At 40.3% G+C, this 15396-nt stretch overlaps 1 protein-coding gene and 1 long non-coding RNA gene across 7 annotated transcripts in view; one reads left to right on the top strand and one right to left on the bottom strand.

The window, feature by feature from the left end:
- Positions 1 to 15396, bottom strand: part of ltbp1 (latent transforming growth factor beta binding protein 1) — a 157858-nt gene that overhangs the window by 139219 nt on the left and 3243 nt on the right. For 5 of the 6 annotated variants that reach the window (XM_067609327.1, XM_067609328.1, XM_067609329.1 and 2 more), the window contains exons 1-2: positions 10858 to 11591; positions 2386 to 2456 (exon numbers count right to left, since the gene is read on the bottom strand). In XM_067609327.1, the coding sequence (XP_067465428.1) occupies positions 2386 to 2456; positions 10858 to 11207 (421 nt within the window). In that variant the 5' untranslated portion in view covers positions 11208 to 11591. Of the gene's footprint in view, positions 1 to 2385; positions 2457 to 10857; positions 11592 to 15396 lie in introns of those variants that run through there. The other variant, XM_067609332.1, reaches the window with a different exon arrangement.
- On the top strand, positions 11067 to 13301 carry LOC137196613 (uncharacterized). Its single transcript, XR_010931268.1, has 2 exons — positions 11067 to 11179; positions 11515 to 13301. It is a non-coding gene; the product is annotated as an uncharacterized lncRNA (long non-coding RNA).

The following is a 15396-nucleotide window of genomic DNA, read 5'->3' as shown; positions in this document are numbered from 1 at the left end:
CCTCCCAAGACTCCAGCAGATGGGCACAGCACTGGAGAAAGGCTGTTTACTTCTTAAATAACAAGTTGGCGAGACACTGCAAATAAGAAAATGATCTGGCCAATGGGTCTGGGCCAAGATGTATAATCCATTTCAAATCTGTTTCTCTTCCACTCTGAGACACGTGCTTTTGCCAGTCGGACTGTATAATAACAGTCTTCTCATGACTCGGCAATGGAGGGTCCAGACACTGGGCCTCATTCATAAAATGCATGTTTGCACTGATTTGATCTGAACTTATGCATTTGCACAAGAACTATTACGGAATTTATCATTATTTTTGTAATCATGAAATGTTTGTATATAAGAGCAAAATGTATGTTTACCTGGAACCACTTGGAAACAGACAAGCACAAATCCTTGTGTTCTACTCTAAGCTATATGATTCAAAGTAAAGAGGACTAAAATGTTGAGGGTACAAAGAGTCAACAAGTATGTGTGTGTGCAGGGGGAATTTTGTATTTTATTTTTTTCACTATATCCATTTCACCCTGAGCAAGATAGTGTGAATATTGTGTACTTTTCTTAATTTATAGCTAGGCTGCTGTTGAACTGTAGCCAAAGCCAGTGCACAAATATTCACACCCTTCTGTCATTAGCAAAAAATCTGGCACAGTTATTTCCTGATGACAATCTTGGAGGTTAGAGTGATTTCTAAGAGTGTGATTTCTCAGCAGAGACCAATTTTTAGGATGTCATCCCTTCTGAATTAGGGTGTGGGATAGTTATGTAGAAACCAAAATTGGAAAAAAATAAATAAATCTATATATGCACTGCAGTGACATCTAGACTCATTTTTGTAAGCTCAAAATGCAGAAATTGCATATGATGTCTGGTATGGCTGACAGCCAGGCTCAGCCAGGTTGACAGTGACAACACACATAGTTAAATGTGACAAAAGTTGGCTGAGCATTCCTGTGGAATGCCAGGATTCACATTAAATGATGTTTTGACCTATCACTATGCTGCACAGTGAGTTACAGGCTGTGCTGTCATAAATCTACTGGGCCTCATGACAGGTGACACCATTCTCTAGCCTCGACCTCACGTAGCTTAAGGCTGCTTTTAAATCCTGCTCTCACCCGAGCAAAACACATCTCATCTTTACAGATCAGTTTATTCCAATTCAATCATCACTATCAGTGGATTTGCACTCATTTTTCACACATATCGATTCTATATCGATTTTATTTTTATGATTCCTATTCTCCATTATTTTGTAGTTTGTTACTTTTTATGTGTATTTGCCTCTCAAACAGAGATGACCATCACTGTCTCCAACTCTCAGTTGACTCTTTTCACAGCAGACATTTTGACTTGTCAAAGCAGGAAAAGCACAGGTGTAATTAATATCATTAACAATGGATCCATTCCATTAATTTGTCCCAGTAAGTCATGTCAGTGAGTGAGCGAGCACAATACTAGAGCCCTGAGACTGGCTAAGCTAAAGGGTGCTGTACTTTTGTTTCTGAATACCTTAATTCTTATGTTACCGACCAGGTAACCTATCAAGCCACCCAACATGCACTTGTGTTTCTAGCATCACCAGCTATCATTTTCAAGATTCTGCACTTACCTATCTTGGGCCCTGTCACTCACCTTTCTTCTAACCCACAGTGCTTCAGGTTCCTCCTCTTCCTCCTCCCACCTCAGTTAACAGGGACAAAACCCCTACAGCCATCCTCCACTGGGCCGACTTTAGGTTTCCAACCACGCTCTTCTGCCTATGCTGCCTCTAGAACATTTCTACTGTATCCTCCCAACACACTGTGACTAAAAATATCCATCCCATTTTAACACTGATAAAGTTGAAAATGGCCATTCATATGCATATGATGAAGAACCACAGGCTTATAATTATGAGCTAGCTTGGCATTCAGTTCCCTCATGATGCTTCCGAATTCCGAGGTGATGTCGCCTTTATATGAACAGCAGGGTGAAGTGGAACTTCTTCATCAACTGACATTTCTAAGAAGTAGATTCACACCTCCTTGACAAGGGCAAAGTGAATTTATGGTTATGTGCTGACAGAAGACATTAAAAGTTGATGAGTGCCTTTCATTTTTCATCCCTATTTGCTTTGACTTATTTCACTGTCATGATGAACAAAAATTTCACTAAATTAAGAAAAAGAAAAAAACAAAAAGGACATTTCTGAAGAAGGAGCATAGTGTAAGAGGAAACAAGAGAAACTCCTATAACATAGAGCTTCAAAGTTCCTGTTAAGCGTTGGAAAGAATATGGTTTCAGTGCCTGGAGCACTTTTGCCAGAGTTTATGTGTAGACTTGAGCTGCTGTATAATGTGAAGACGTTGTTGTGTTGTAAGGGGGTCGGTTTACACTTACGCTTTGTGCACCGCTGCGATCCCTGAGCTTTACTCCATCCATGACAGCACTGCCCTCCACAGACATTCACGCTGCAAATACAAAACAAGCAGAGAGACATGGAACTCAATGACAGAAGAAAGGAACACAAGCTTGTCTCCCCCCCCTCTCCCTCTCCCTCTCTCCTCTCCTGCTGCCATCAGTGTATCAAAACTGAGAGTTGAGGTGTCTGTATTGAACAGGTAAACAAGTCTTTGACCTTTAAAAGAGATGGCATTTCAAATAGATTATCTCCTTTACTCAGATGTCAACATCGACTACCATCCTACACCTGACTGGACACATTTTTACCTCTGATTTTTACTTTGGAGTTGAGGTAATAGGCGATGCTAATTTCATCTGAGGTGTGCAACTTTTTGACACCACACTGTTTGCCAGATAAAGTGTACACATTTAGTTGGCATTGTTTTATGATGTTATTAGTTTGTTTAACGAAGTTATGTTAATTAATTTCTCTTTGACTCTGAGTTACCTGACCTGCTGAGTTCTATTTCCTGGTCTGGCAAAAAGTTGTGTCTGAGGGTGGAGCCTGGTTATATGCGGAGGCCCGAGCCAAGGATCAAACCAAAAGCTCAGACAGCATGGGGAGGATCAGGGTTTCTTTGTGCTGACTTTTAGTTATTGTCTATGTTGTCTTCCCCCTGTGTGTGTGTTTATTGGTTTGATCAGCCAGTATATATACGTCTCCCTCATGACTCATTCTGTTAGGTCTGTTAATTGAGTTAACTTCTTGTTTTATGAACCTTATTTTTCTGTAGAGATATGTATTGTTGACCGCTTTTTAAGAGCCTGATAACTTAGTTCATTCAGTTACCTTCATTTATTTGTATTTGTTCAATCTTTTTTTGGGAAAATAAAACCCAATTTTAAAATTTAAACCTGTGTTACCTTGACTGCTTCGTCCACAACACCAGGGTTTTTTTTAAAGGCAAGTCATGTCGTCATCTAAATGTTCACCATAGTTAAGTGATTTTGGCACAATCTGCCGGCCGGATGTTTTCCAGACTTGGATGTTGTCACAAACACAGAGCTCATGAGATGTGGTCTGGCCTCGTGATACTGAATTTGACTGATGGCAGTATATACAATACCCAAGTTGCTGAGGTATAGTGTTTATTGTGGCAGGTTTGTTAGCTTTTCAAAGCCAATGTGAATATCACAAACTTTGTTTTACTACAAAACTTTGGTTTAGGAAAGGTCAACAGAGACTTAATAGAGCCAAGCTGTTGGAAGCTCGACCAATCTGAGAGCTCACATCACATCTTAAACGATGATGAGTCACTGCCAGTGTTGGGAATAAACGCATTACTGTAATTCCACTACTTTTGGTGGTAAATAGTCACGTAACTAATTACATTTTCAAATTAAATTACACAATTTCATTTACTGAAATTTAAATGGGTTTGTTACTCATTACTTTTGTTTTACATGAAAATAGCGGACAGCTGCAGAGGATAACAGATAAACACAAACACATCATTTGACCTTATTGTGTCTCAGAGCCGCGTTGTAAAGCCAACTCTCGGTAAAACATAGGCTTTGTCTCTGGAGTAATGACGTTATATATTGTAAATAATACCTGTTACTGAACTGCTGCTGCTGCTATTCCTGGTTTGAGTTTGGATCTGTGGGAAAACCCCGAGCAGACTTTTTGCGTTTTCTTTCTTGTATGTTTGTGAAACTGGATTCAACTGAACTGATTTGGACAAAATGGACCTTTTACTGAGTGGATTAAACTCTGAGATTGTGGGACAAGTTACAATTTTGCATTAAAAGTAATGCAAAAGTCACTTTCCCTCGTAACTAATTACTTTTTATATGCAGTAATTGGTAAAGTAATTCAATTACTTTTTGAGAGAAGTAACTAGTAACTGTGACTAATTTTCAGTAACTTGCCCAACACTGGTCACTGCACTTGTATCTTTAGGAGGTAAACACACAGAAACATAAATACCTGGAGTGTAGGTTTTGATTTATAGTTACCCCGTTGATATCACCACAACACCAGGTGGCTGTATTATATGTGATCTTTGATTATATTCACTACAGTAACTGTGGGGAGCTGAAAGGACAGCAGCCAACCAAACTGTCTTCACCAGGCTGACAACAGAAATCTACTAAACCAAAAGTGTTTTCACATAGGCTCCAAAGGAAGAAATGGGAATTGTATTAACTTATTGAATTCAGTGATTTTATTGGGGGAAGGGAATCTGCCTATAGTTAAACCAGAGAACTCAGAGCCATACTGGGAGCCCTGATCAATCAATACAGATACCATTCATCAGTGTTGGACAAGTTACTTGAAAACTGTAATGAATTAGTGATTACACATTATTTATTGTGAAAGTATTAAATTACTTTACTCAGTGTTTGCCCTATAATTATATTATTAATTATTTCCATTCATTTGGAAATCAACAGTGTTTGGGAGTCTCTGTGCAGCGCTGTTCTGAAACATGATTTAACTTCTGTGTGGTTGCCTAGGGGGCAGTGCATAATATGTTTGCATACCAGGTGAATGAGTGGTAGAGTGAGAGAGCGAGCAGCAGAAAAGTGACGTGAATGTGAGCGGAGCAGGAAAAAGTTAGCAGTAAGTTGTCAATCTGGCAGTAAATGTACATTACAGACTACAGTGTGTCAGTTACTAAAAGCTGCAGCTTGTCAAGACCAAGAAAAGTCACGTCTGTTTTTTCCCCAACTGTTGGAAAAGTGAAGGGGGTTAGCTGCAAGGTTAGCAACAATGGATTAGCCTAACCTGACGACGCTAAACAGAGAAATAGAGAACAGAGAAATGTGCGGCTGCTGACTTTTGCTCAGCAAGCACACCAACACCCAAGTGTAAATGTAACGGATTGTTAGTGGGATTAGTAACTGATGTACTAAATTTAAAAAAGTAATCCCTTACACATTTTTCACTTACTTACTTACTAACTTTCGTTACTTCAAAACGTAATTACATTACTGTAACACATTACAAAGTAAAGTGACGGATGCTTCTAAAAACACTTTCTATGTGGATTGGCCTAAAGTCTTTGAGAAGTCCAAGGCACTCCATGAGACTCCCAAGTCACTAAGACCTGCTCAAAATCAGTCAGCTGCTGCAGGTGATGCACCTCCGTGTGTCATGATTTGGAAAAATACAACAAGGGGAAACTAGCATATTTTTGATGCCATCAAGTAAACAATGATCTTATCAGCTCACCAACTGATGAAAACAATCAAATAACAACAGAGATGACGGTTTGCACCAATCCTCACTACTGCTGATGAACTTGTGATCTCTCTGCCTTCTGTCAGAAATATTCAGACCTAAAATGCTCTCTCCAGACCACAATTTGTTTAACATTTCATTCAAGTGTTCAGAAAAAAAGTCACAAATTGAATTAAATAAAGATGATTTCATGGCTATCACTGAACTATCTAGTGAAATTGGCACAATACTTAGAATGATCCCATCAAAGGATAAGAAAAAATATCACAGTATCAACATGCACATGGTCTTTAATATAAGATACACTGTCCAAGTTCATATTTGACTTCTTCATGTGACAGATTATAATATCTAAAATATTTCAAATGAATCTAACTATCATAATGTATCTTATTTAATGTCTTTGTCATCATACTCCTGTGTATTGATGAATATTTCAACCAATCACTGTGGACATACAGTAATAGGTTCATTCATGTAACATAAAGCCTGCTTTACACAGTTAGCAGTTTAGTTTTAGTTTCACTCGCCTTCTCTTTCCGTCAAACGCCCTCTCACTCACCCGCACATGCATTCTTTACTCTCTTCTTCCTCACTCTCTTTATCTTCTTTATATCCATCTCTCTATCTTTTTCTTTCTCTCCCTCTCTCTTTTCTGGGAGTTTGTTAAAGGAAGGAGGGAGGAAGGAGGATCAGCTGAAACACATTGACCCATTAACACAGTGCACCGATGCTGGTTTGACCTGCGTCACGCTGTCAGGCTGAAGTGACTGAAGTGAGTGAAGAAGAGTGTTTCTCACAGTTTTTTTTTTTTTTTGCAGTGGTCGACCCCAGTGAATGGGGGAGGGTTGTTCATGCACTGGTGAGAAGCTCCAACACTTGAGAGTCAGCTGTGACACAGTGCTGCCATTACGTCTTGCCTGTGATTTGTTCAAAAACTTTAAGTGGACATTTCAAAGTAGTTGGCATGTTTTTTTAAATCTGAGTCATCACATATTCAGCTGTTACACAAGAAAAAAAAAAGATTGGTTTAACACAATGTGCATTGAGGAAAAGTCATGGGACGGGGGGCCGTAACACTCAAAGCAGTTCTAATGTTACATTGATGAAATTATAAGAAGCATCTGCTGCATTTAGCAACTTTGTGCCACTTTGTAAATGAAACACACTTCTGTTACAGGTCATTTTGTATCATTACCTTTCAACAAAATGAGGTGAAAACACATTACACACACACACACACAAACACCACACTGACCCTGGTAATGATTGTGTCATTTGCTTTCGGTGGGGTTGACAGCAATTCATAGCTAAACTGTATTCACTAATCACACATCAAAACATTCTGATGGGCCAGCAAACTGAGCGGCTGAAGTCAAGCTGCTGGACCACACACAGCCTGGTGGGCTCTTGATACTCTACAGGTTGTTTTCCCTCTTCTCCTTCTGACTGAAGCTGTGTTTGCATGAATTAAAATACATGGAGCCTTGCAGGCGATAGGTCCAGCCTGCATTCAAATAAGGACAAAACTAACCTACTGTAATGGTTGTTTCAAACTTCAGACACTGGTCAGTAACTTAGTTAATTAGATGTATTCAGTTGGAACACACAAGACTAAAGTGTATGTCCATTCCTTTGAACACTCCTATATTTGTCCTTGCTCTCCTCTATCCTCATTTACATAATTCCATACCATCTTCATGCTGTTTTCCTTCTGACACAGTGTTAAATACTGTACATAAATCATCATTTACAAAGGTGGTGTATTACAGGGCTACTGTATAGTTTGGCTTCCGAGCAGCATCATCATGGCATATGAATACACATGGTGGGTAGAAAACAAAGCAGAATGACCGATAGCTTCAGGAACAATTAACATGTTTTTGATTCATAAAGTGGTCCGTTGAAATGTCATTCCCTGTGTGGATGGAGCTGTGTTCTTTGTTGACTATCCTAATTACCTCATACTGTAACTAATGGTCTTTCAAAGGTTGACTGCTGTGTCTAATTTAGCATGAATAGCAGCATTTTATACATTCATGAAGATGTTGTCTACAATGGACCGGAACCTGGTTTCCTTTTGATTAGGACCTTTTTCGACAACACCATGAAAATAGGAACTGCACCCCTCTAAACAGGCTACATAGTATATTCAATGAGACCTATTTGTATCACACAGTGACAATGATGTTGCAGTTAACATTGAATATAAATGTGTTCCTTGTATACACTGTAGGAAATTCTATTTTCCATTTCAATTTCTTGATACAAATGTCTCTTATATAAACACAATAATAGCGCAACTCATAGCATCTCTCAATAGACTCTTCCAAACTGGTAAATGTGAGTCTTTAAAACTCCACACCCACAGTTTGTAACACCCTGATGTCATCAAGACATTGTGAAACGGTTTCAACAGGCAAGTAGAACTCTTTGTGATGACTGATCTGAAAACATCACTATATGTATTTGTGTTAGTGGAAAAAGATATAGCTTTCACAGCCCCCAAGGCCCCAGACATGCTCTACACAAGCACACAAACACAATGGCAACATCTGGCCCAGCCAGCACAAACAAGTGACCATACTCAACATGCGCTGATCAAGCTCAGTCCTCAAGGAGGCGATGTAAGCTAGTTAAAGCTAGTCAGAGCATTTCCATGACCACAGTAGTAAACAAACATGGCGTGTGTAGAGAAATGCTGTACTTACTGCACCAACAGCAAAAAAAAGTAAACCCAGAAGATTCAACATGCATCTTTGAATCTCTCATAGAGGAAGGACGGAAAACTCTTGTCTGAAATGGTGAAGTTCAGCTCGAGCTTAAGCGAAAGTGAATCCAAACAAAAGGGGTCAGCTTTCTCTTGTTGTTTCATGCTATAGCGACCCTTAGCAGCAACGCTCAAGACTGCAGCTCACTTTTGGAATTTCAGGTGACAAAGGCAACAGATCGTGGCAACACGTGAAATCCATCTTGCGTAGCTTTAAGTTTGTGCATTGACGTACTTCGGTGGAGCATGTTTGGGGCCTAACTTCGAGATGGGTTGCCATTTGGCTAACATGCTCTGAAACACAACATCAGTTTTGCTTCTTATCCACCATTGGAACTGTGATGTCTGTGTTTGTGATTACTTCTGATTGCTAACTGGTCTTTACAATAACCTGGTTCAAGAGTTCTGTGAGTGTATCACAGTAGCTGCTCTGCATGACCATTAAAAGTATGATTTTTAACATAAAAGGAAACTGTACCAAGCAGGTATTTATATATTTTCTTTCTTTAAAAAAATGTAAAAACTGTAATTGATTCCTTTACATTTACACATTGCAAAGTTGATTTTAAAGGTTCTGCATATCCACACAGGTGTTTCCACTTATTTAGGCTAATTAGACCCCTGCTCAGGTTGAAGTTGGGTGACTTACTGGGACACTTGAATAGAACAGAGCCACCGTTAATGTTATTAGTAACACCTGTGCTTTTCCTGCTATACCAGCAGACACACCACAAAGTGACATTCACTCGTCCATTCCACATAGTTGGGTCTGAGAGCTTGGTGACGTGGTGACTACTGACAGTGCTAGTTTGTGAACTGCTATAGCTGGCAAGCTAAGCGCTAACTCATTAGCCAGCCCAGCCAGGCTTGCACTCAGTCACAGTAGCTCCCAAAGCTTCTCTCTGTTCACAGAGAAAAGCTCACCCCATTTCATTCAAAAAAAAAAAAAGTTACTGAGGAGGGAAAATAAAGCTCTCCCAGCTAACGAACTTGCTAAGGGTCAGTTAACAAACTTGTTAGCTTGTGAGCTTAGCTCAGACACTCATGGGACAATATCTTCACACAGTTAATTCAAAAGTGTTATTTGTACCATCAACTCCTGCCTGTTAACTGTCTGCAAACGTTGCCCTTCTATGGGAACAGTTTGTACCCGAATAAAGGAGATTAAATAAAAGCAAACAAAGCTAGTAAGCGACAACAGCTTTCTCAATTTTGGACTCTCTATCCCCTAAATTGTCAGCACAGTCAAGGCAGCTTGATAGTGGTCAACTGCACAAATATGTGAGTCAACTTCAACAAAATTGAATTTGATGCAAAAAAAATAAATAAATCAGTCTAGCTACAAATCCATTGATCATGGCAATTCCATTGAAATGAATTGAAGTTGCTGTGAAACTTCACTGTTTTAAACCCTGGTGTGCTCAGGTCTTATGACAAGTTAAAATGTCTGCTGGGAAAAAGTCTACTACTCTATTCAGGTTGAAGTTGGGTGGAGCAATGATAGAATTACAAGGAATCACCAAACTCAATGAACCAATATGGATGATAAAGCTATAAGTTCTTTTCTCTAACAGGTGCAGTAAACTAATAGGGAAATGTCAATCAAACACAATCTGTACACACCCACACAGCTCTCAGGGGAGTCTAATTAAGCAAAATAAGTGAAAACACCTGTGTATTCCAAGAGTGTGACGGGCCTTTACAACCTATTTTTTTGTATGTTGATTTGTTGTGTGACTTTGCAGTACAACACATTCTTTCTGTCATACTCACACTAACACACTGTGTAACAGTGATTTACAGATATTCAGTCAGACTCTACTCTGGACTGTAGAGATGCCTGGGTCCGACCTAACAAAATACTGCTGGAAGTAGTCAGATTCCTCTGAGACAAAGCCAGGGATCGAGTGCACAGTAGTGGTTCGCAGGAATACAGTTTCTACTTTTTTTTATGGCTGACATTCATGTGTCTTTTGAGTTAAGAATAATTGCACCTGGCATCAACCAAATGCAATTAGACAATATCATTAATTAAATCCAACACAAACATAGTTCATTTAACAGGTCAGGCAGTTTTGACCAGCCAGTGCAAACAACTCAAATCAACGCTGTCAACTCTGATTAAGTGTCACTGAAAAGTCAGAAGCTGGTAACAATGGGACATTTTGTGTGCTTGAGTACACTGAAGGGGAGACCAACCCAAACACTTTTAATTTGCAGGATGAAATTAGGTCTGTGCCATTAAGATAAGGTGAGGCTATGCTAGTATAATTCCAGTGTCCACCAGCTTTACAGAAATGTTATTTTAAAGACACTTTCCTAAAAAGTTTAACCGTTTTAGCTTGTTTGGTTTGTGATAAAAGCTGACATGAAGTCAATAGGTTCATTCTCATTTTCCCACTAGCTTAACAGTTAGGTTCCTCCCTCCTGACACTTGTCCAGAGTTTCTTACCCAGACAGCTTCATCAGCTGCTTCTGCTCCTGTCCGCTCTGCTGCTGACTGAACTGCGGGGCTGAAGCCGCTTGGTTCCCCATCCTGCGGGTCCGGACCTGGCCGCCGAAGTTGGCGGTGAGCTCCACGTTATACGTGTGCGGCTGCCCCGCCGAGCCGTGACGCGTCGAGATGGAGCTGACTCTCACCCCGCCGTCCGCTCCCGCCGGCCCCGGCCCCGGCCCCGGCCCGGGCTGGAGCACGTACAGCCTCCTGAAGCCGCTCTGGCTCTGCTGCTGCTCCGCTGACACACATACCGGGGAGAGAAATAAACCGAAGGAAAGTAAGAGGCCCCATCTAATCCAAGCCATATCCACACCGAATACGAGCCAATACGAAGTTATTTAAAAAAAAAAAAAAAAAAAAAAAAAAAAAGTTTGAGGAAAAAAGAGGTTTGGCTCAGTGAAAAAATCCTTTCAGTTCTTAAGAAAAACTTTTGTATTCCTGAGCATATTCCTGTATGTATCGACCTCCAACCCGGTATGGGAATGCACTGAATAAGCCAACCCAAAGAAAAACGTTAGCTTCACTTGGAAAAGTTTGAAATTAAATAGGGCATGTAACGTAAAATGTTCCTCGAGTGTAGAGGTGAATGCTGCCTGCTCTGTCTCCTTCTAGCACGGAGGGTCTCCGAGCTGCTGCGGCTTCCTGTGAGCAGTACTTGACTTGGTCGCCAGTCAGAAGAGCCTGAACTCCAGGAAAGTTTCTCTGTTGGAGGTGAACAGTGTCAGCGCCAGCAGCCTGCCTCCAGACGTGACGTCAGGAGGGGGAGTCTACACACTAACCCCAAGAACGTTTGCTGGGAGTTTCTTGGGGCCCAAGGGTGTCAGGGGACCCAAACCAAAGCCCCCACCCACGCACTCGCTCACTGACTGACCCACCCCAACACCCACACATCCCACACATTCTCCAGTGAGGTTTCTGTAAGCGGATACTGACTTCCAGTTTAAATGAGTAAACTAAAATATATAAGCAGACTGGGTTTAGTTCCACAAATATCACAAGTAGCCTATGTTGGTAATCATCCCAGGAAATGTTTGCTGATAATTGCTGATAATTGCTTCATTATCTCTCAGCTCACCATGTAATTATCCTCTTATCTTGAGATATCAAAGTGTTATCATATGTTCACAGCTTCAACTTATCTCAACATAAAAATGTATTAATGAGCACCATTTAAGGAGTCCAAGATAATTTAACATAAGTTAACCAACATTGTTTTCTTGTGACAACTTTATTTCAGGAGAATGTGAGTCACGCCTCCCACTGAGTTTTGAGAGAAGGGAGCACCCAAAGCAAAAATGCAAGAGGATAAATAACTATTACATGTGACAACCACTTATATCCAACACAATTAAGTGATAGCCACGCTAAAACAGTTGAATATCTCAAGATAAGAAGACAATTAAAAGTTATTATAAGAGCATATCTGAATAATGGCCTCAGATCATAAATATGGGCCCATAAAGCAACATTCACAGGAATAGACCCTTCTCATAGATGACATTTTGGCTTGTCAGAGCAGGAAAAGCACAGGTGGAATTAATAACATGAATGATGGCTGTATTCTATTTAGGTGAAGCAGTTCTCCAGTGCTGTGCATGCTCACTGACATGGCTTACTGGGACAGTTGATGGAATGGAGCCATTGTTAATGTTATTATTTACACCTGTGCTTTTCCTGCTCTGACAGGTCAAAGCGTCTGCTGTGAAAAGAGTCTGTTGACCATAAATAATTACCATGACTGGCCTCCAGATCACACACACACCATACTTATCATAACAGTTAATAGATTTTTATGGAGATATGGAGACAAGTCCCTCTATTTAGCATTTACAAGCAGGATATAAACAGTTAATAAATGATTTATAACACACTATAACGTAGTTGTAACAGATATAACTGTTTATTAATGCTTTTGTCAACAACTATAAGTCTTCCTGTGGGCTGCTGTATGAACAGGTCATGAATGACAATATAGTAAAACACAGTTTTAATCATATAAAGTTTGTCTTCATGTAAGAAATTGTAATTGTTGTCATAAACCATTTATTCAATATTTTTATACTGCTTATGTTAAATAGGGGGGCTTACAGTAAAGTGTTACCGTTATGTTTTGATGCTTATATTAACAGTTATATAATCCTATTTATTAAACACTGTTCATATTTATGTCTCAAAACTATTATGCCAAGATAATGATTTCATTGGCCTATGATGTTGTCTGCAGAGCTTTTTTGATTGGTCTAAAATTACGACAAATTTTGAGGGTGAATCAACAACATCATATGTGTTGCGTGGGAACGGAAAGCTTAACAGCAATAGCAACAGTAAATTGCACTATAGCTGTAATCTGTGTAGTATCCTTCTCCAAAACAGTAATAAAGATGTTTTTTTAAGTTCAAGTTCATAAGCATTGAAGTTTTCTCCTTATAAAGTCTCTAATTTTAAGTTAATATGAAAAAAGGTCATTGCTCCCAACAGCAGATATCAAGGCAAAAACATAGTACAAATAGAGAACATAGTTGGGACAACAGCCAAAAATCCCACCGATGATCACATACAATGTAGTAATTGCCACTGTGGAATATGATAGCAAGAAAAGTGGCACACCCTCTCTGCAATAACACTATGAGCATGGATGTCACCAGAGGTAGAAATAAAGTTTGTCAAGCTTTGCAGCATTCAGGCAACTGCTGGCCGTACTGAAATCCCCCTTATCTCACAAATGCTTGACTATTTGTTGTCGGGATGGAAGGCCAGTCTGCTCAGTTGCAGAACAGGGGTTTAAACTTCAGCACCGGAGCCATTCAAGCATGGAAGCTAATTGTAATGTCCCACTGGTGCTTCATGACGCTATTAGTATGTAAAATGTAACAAAACAGCCACACAGAGGCAGCATTTAGTCAGAGACATTTCAAAGATTATATCTGACATAAATGATCATCAAGAGGTTGCAGTTACATTTAAGGTACATTGTAGTTACTTGCCATCATGTTACACAGAAGAACCAGCTGAAGAGCAGAGTACTTACAATGGCTGTTATTCGGCTTGTACCAACAACCAGTGAAGATAATCATAGTTACATCACTGCCAGCTCGTGTCTGTGCTGAAATGCTTCTGTTGTGAACAAAGTTGTATGCGACACAGATCAAGGATCAAATATAACTGCTGCACCTGTGCTCTACCAGTGCAATGACTGCCAGGATCATATCAGTAACACAGCGCTCAGGCGTGCCTGGGATCCTGCACACCTCAGAGGATTAACACTGTGTTCCTCACTTTGGATTCGATTCACATTTCTGTGAAAATGTTTTAGATTTTAGGTTTTGGTGTGGAAGGCCTAAGTACCACTGCCTTACATCTCTCCTGGGCCATTATACACAAGAGTATTTAAATGGAAAAGCTGTTATTCAGCCAGTTAGCTTACCATATCTCTGTGGACGTATTTAAAGCTTGTCTTGAATGAGCTTAACAAACTGAAGTGGGATGAAGCTGTTTCATAAAGCCAACACAGAGCTGATGTGACGAGAACTAGACAAGAGCGTTAATGATCAGATGATCCTTCTTGTCTTTCAAACGCATCACATGTGCTTCCTCAGTGGATAGAAGACTTCAGTTGTCTAACAGATGGTCTCTGATGTCAGATGTGAATGTCCACTGACTCTTGGTCGATGACCTTTGACCTCTTCACACACACTAGAGGCTGTGAGTGGTTTTTGGTCTGGTGTTTACAGGCAGCTGATGTTGTCTGTGTCTGCTGTTCAGTCTTTGTGTTTCACTGATGTAGTGTTTCCCAGAGCTGTGGCATGTGATGTCATCCAGTTCTTCTCAGGGGAGGGATCTTGTCTTGATCCCATCTTAAGGTGTTGAATGGTTTGTGGTAAGTGCTGACTCCTTGTGACTTGAAGACTTTAGCTAGATGTTCTAGCCAGAGTCGCTGTTGAGTTAGTAGTGTCAGTCCTGATCTTAAGTCTGGTTCGGATTCTCGTCATCCACTCCTTGTACCAGACAGCAGTAATCCCTGGACGTGCTGCACCTCCTTTTCTCTATCCTCTTCCTCACTAAGAAGTTGTGCTCTGTGTCGGAGGGTCCTCACCACTGATCTTGTATTAATTGAGATATTGGACTGTACGAGTGGGTTTCCTGTACACTGTGGTCTCTATGTTCGTGTCAGCCTTTACATGAACACGTGTCTAGGAACAGTAGTGCACCATCCTCTCCCTGTTTACTAGTGAACCTGATGTATGGGTTGATGTTATCAATGTGTTGGATGAAGGTCTTGATACTGCAGCAGTGCAGTTTTGTGAGAGTGTCTTCCATGTAGCACATGTCAGGTGGGATAGGAGCTGCTGTCAATCCAATCTGTTGGTTAGTCTGATGTGCATTTCAGAGATACATTTCAGGGGCCAGATGCACCATTTCACTTCACTCTGCTTCACTTTAATAACCACGTGACCAGTCGGTGGAATTTGTTTTCGGTAAAGAACGGAAAAAAGC

Source organism: Thunnus thynnus, chromosome 14 (assembly GCF_963924715.1).
Source record: "Thunnus thynnus chromosome 14, fThuThy2.1, whole genome shotgun sequence".
Lineage (NCBI taxonomy): Eukaryota > Metazoa > Chordata > Actinopteri > Scombriformes > Scombridae > Thunnus > Thunnus thynnus.
The sequence above is the reverse complement of the archived record's forward strand: the minus strand, read 5'-3'. Positions and strand labels throughout refer to the sequence as shown.